The 2500-nt window shown below is 40.9% G+C and overlaps 1 protein-coding gene across 1 annotated transcript in view; it reads left to right on the top strand.

The window, feature by feature from the left end:
• The first annotated feature begins 1678 nt into the window (after window positions 1–1678).
• The window catches only part of LOC122262191 (histone H1-delta), an 824-nt gene continuing 2 nt past the window's right edge, over window positions 1679–2500 (top strand). Inside the window, exon 1 of the mRNA XM_043030145.2 lies at window positions 1679–2500. This exon is cut by the window's right edge and continues 2 nt beyond it. Within this exon, the coding sequence (XP_042886079.1) occupies window positions 1771–2319 (549 nt within the window). The 5' untranslated portion in view covers window positions 1679–1770 and the 3' untranslated portion in view covers window positions 2320–2500.

Raw genomic sequence — 2500 nt, 5'->3', positions numbered from 1 at the left:
AAGGCTTCCACGAAGTACAAACAGCCTTGTAGTTTCCTTGCACGATTTGGCAAGACCCTTAAATGGGGCACTTAATCTATTGACGTTAGCCTATCAACCGAGCTTCCCAGTGCTGCCTTCATATCTATAAGATTTAAGCACAAGTACTTTGTTGCATATTTTTTTCAGTTACACATCCTTTTAGCATTGACTGAAGTGTCGCCTCTTCATTCCCGCAGTAGGTATAGGCCTAATACCACCTAAAGACATACCATTAGAAAATTAGAAATAATCAATAAAATCATGGATCATGAATTCTATCATAACTATTTAATATAGAATGATACATATTGTATGTGTAATATCACTGTATTTGATTTTGCTTAAATAATTAATTACAGGTGTGATGAGGTGGGTGTCCCTATATCCTAGGACTATAGATATTGGACCTATTTTAATCCTACGGCGATTCCCGGTTAAAAGTCTTTCTTTACACCAGAGACATTTCGAACCACATATTCAAGATCTTGCATAGAAAACATACAGAATATAAAATTATTTTGCAATTGATACAGATATGAATGTCATCTGCCTTTGGCCTCCCACACATGCCAGGGGAACTTGGTCCCTATGTCACACGCCCCTTGGTAAATATTATTCTCATATTATGTTCCATCTGAATAAGCAACGGTATTTATGAGAACCCAGATGATGGATGATTTTTTTGTCTAATTTATGGTATATATATTTCTTATATTCATTGCCTCTTTGCCGAGAAAATTCAAAGAAACTGTCTGTAAAAATTCACGGCCTGTCTCCCCCTACGCTTCAAGTAGGACAGCCTCTTACATCCAGTTTCAAAGGCTATTTTTCACCTTATTTCTCATGTGTCAGCCCTTATACTTTACACAGTAGAGTCTCTTAACCTTCTCTTTAATACAGTGTAGTCAAAAATTATTATTATTACAATTAAAATACACTTTATTTAGTAACATAGCAAAGCTTCTCTTGCTACCTCTGTCCAAGAAGAGAGGCATTGGCTGAACCCGTCAGCTCTATAGGGGCAGGGATTTTCTTTATAATTACACGCTGTTTTTGGTTACTTATCATTAATTTACACTCTCTGTACATGTAGATTAACATAGGCTATTTCTAGAACCTATTATAACGACTCGTTATAAAGGTTTACATGATATATTTAGCAAAAGAATGATGGGTTTTGAGGGCGATGTAGGTATGGCGGCGGGCCAGGAGTTTGTGTTAGTTCACTCAAGTTTGCCTAACTATTACAGTATTAGGATATACTTTAGTTCATGTTTCTGCATTTGGTGTTAAAGATTAATTATTCATGAGCAAGTATAAATTATAAATAGTATACCAGGACGTGTAATAAGGTTAATATTTCAGTTGTAATAAGAGTGGGTGGTGTATCTTTGAGCTACTTGTCGGAGGAATAAGGCTATATCTCGCTTTTCAATGATCGCACATTCATTTTAGAAATATAAGCATCAATTTCAATTACTCTACTACAAAGGAACGAGTGTAGAAGGAAAAGTAACGAGTCATATGGCAATAAATGTATTAGCAAAGTAATTATAACAAACACAGATGCCTTTGCGCAGCCTCTCAAACTCACCGAAAACGGGCGCGAGTATCGACGCGCTACTTTTCCGTCCGCCTCTCACGACATAGTCAGAATTTCCAGGTTACGCGCCACTCACTCTCTACTCGCACTCACGCTGAACATACTTCATCGCAGATCCTACCAACAAATTCTACAACCTATCTACAATGGCTGACGCAGCAAAGAAGGCACCTAAGGCTAAGGCCCCCAAGAAGCCAGCAGCTCACCCCAAGTATTCCGTCATGATCGCAGCTGCCCTTGCCGCACTCAAGGAGCGCAGCGGTTCCTCCCGCCAGGCCATCCTGAAGTACATCGTCGCCACCTACAAGGTTGACCCCAAGGCCGCCGCCACCCAACTGAAGCTTGCCCTGAAGCGTGGAGTCACCACTGGTGCCCTCAAGCAGGTCAAGGGTGCCGGAGCATCTGGATCCTTCAGACTGAACAAGCCCGCCGCTGAAGCCAAACCCAAGGCTGTGAAGAAGCCTGCTGCCAAGAAGGCTGTGAAGAAGCCTGCTGCCAAGAAAGCTGTAAAGAAGCCCGCTGCCAAGAAAGCTGTAAAGAAGCCCGCTGCTAAGAAGGCAACAAAGAAGCCAGCTGCCAAGAAGGTAACAAAGAAGCCTGCCGCCAAGAAGCCAGCAGCAAAGAAGGCCGCCAAGAAGCCAGCAGCAAAGAAGGTCGCTAAGAAGCCAGCAGCAAAGAAGACCGCCAAGAAATAGATTGGAAAGTGAACTCCCTAGTCTTAAGGTTTTCATCGCACGGTGAATTGTAAATTTACTCCTTTGGAGTATGTATAGATATTGAGTATGTTTAAGATTCAAATTTTATTATTGTACCTGATACCCATTTTGGGTAGATCTCTTGTAAATGAGAACGTCGTTTTATTAAATGTTTTTTTGT

Source organism: Penaeus japonicus, unplaced genomic scaffold (assembly GCF_977035675.1).
Source record: "Penaeus japonicus unplaced genomic scaffold, GWHDUDI00000001_assembly GWHDUDI00000023, whole genome shotgun sequence".
In the NCBI taxonomy this organism is placed as follows: Eukaryota; Metazoa; Arthropoda; class Malacostraca; order Decapoda; family Penaeidae; genus Penaeus; species Penaeus japonicus.
Note: the sequence above shows the minus strand (reverse complement) of the source record. Positions and strands in the feature narration are given on the sequence as shown.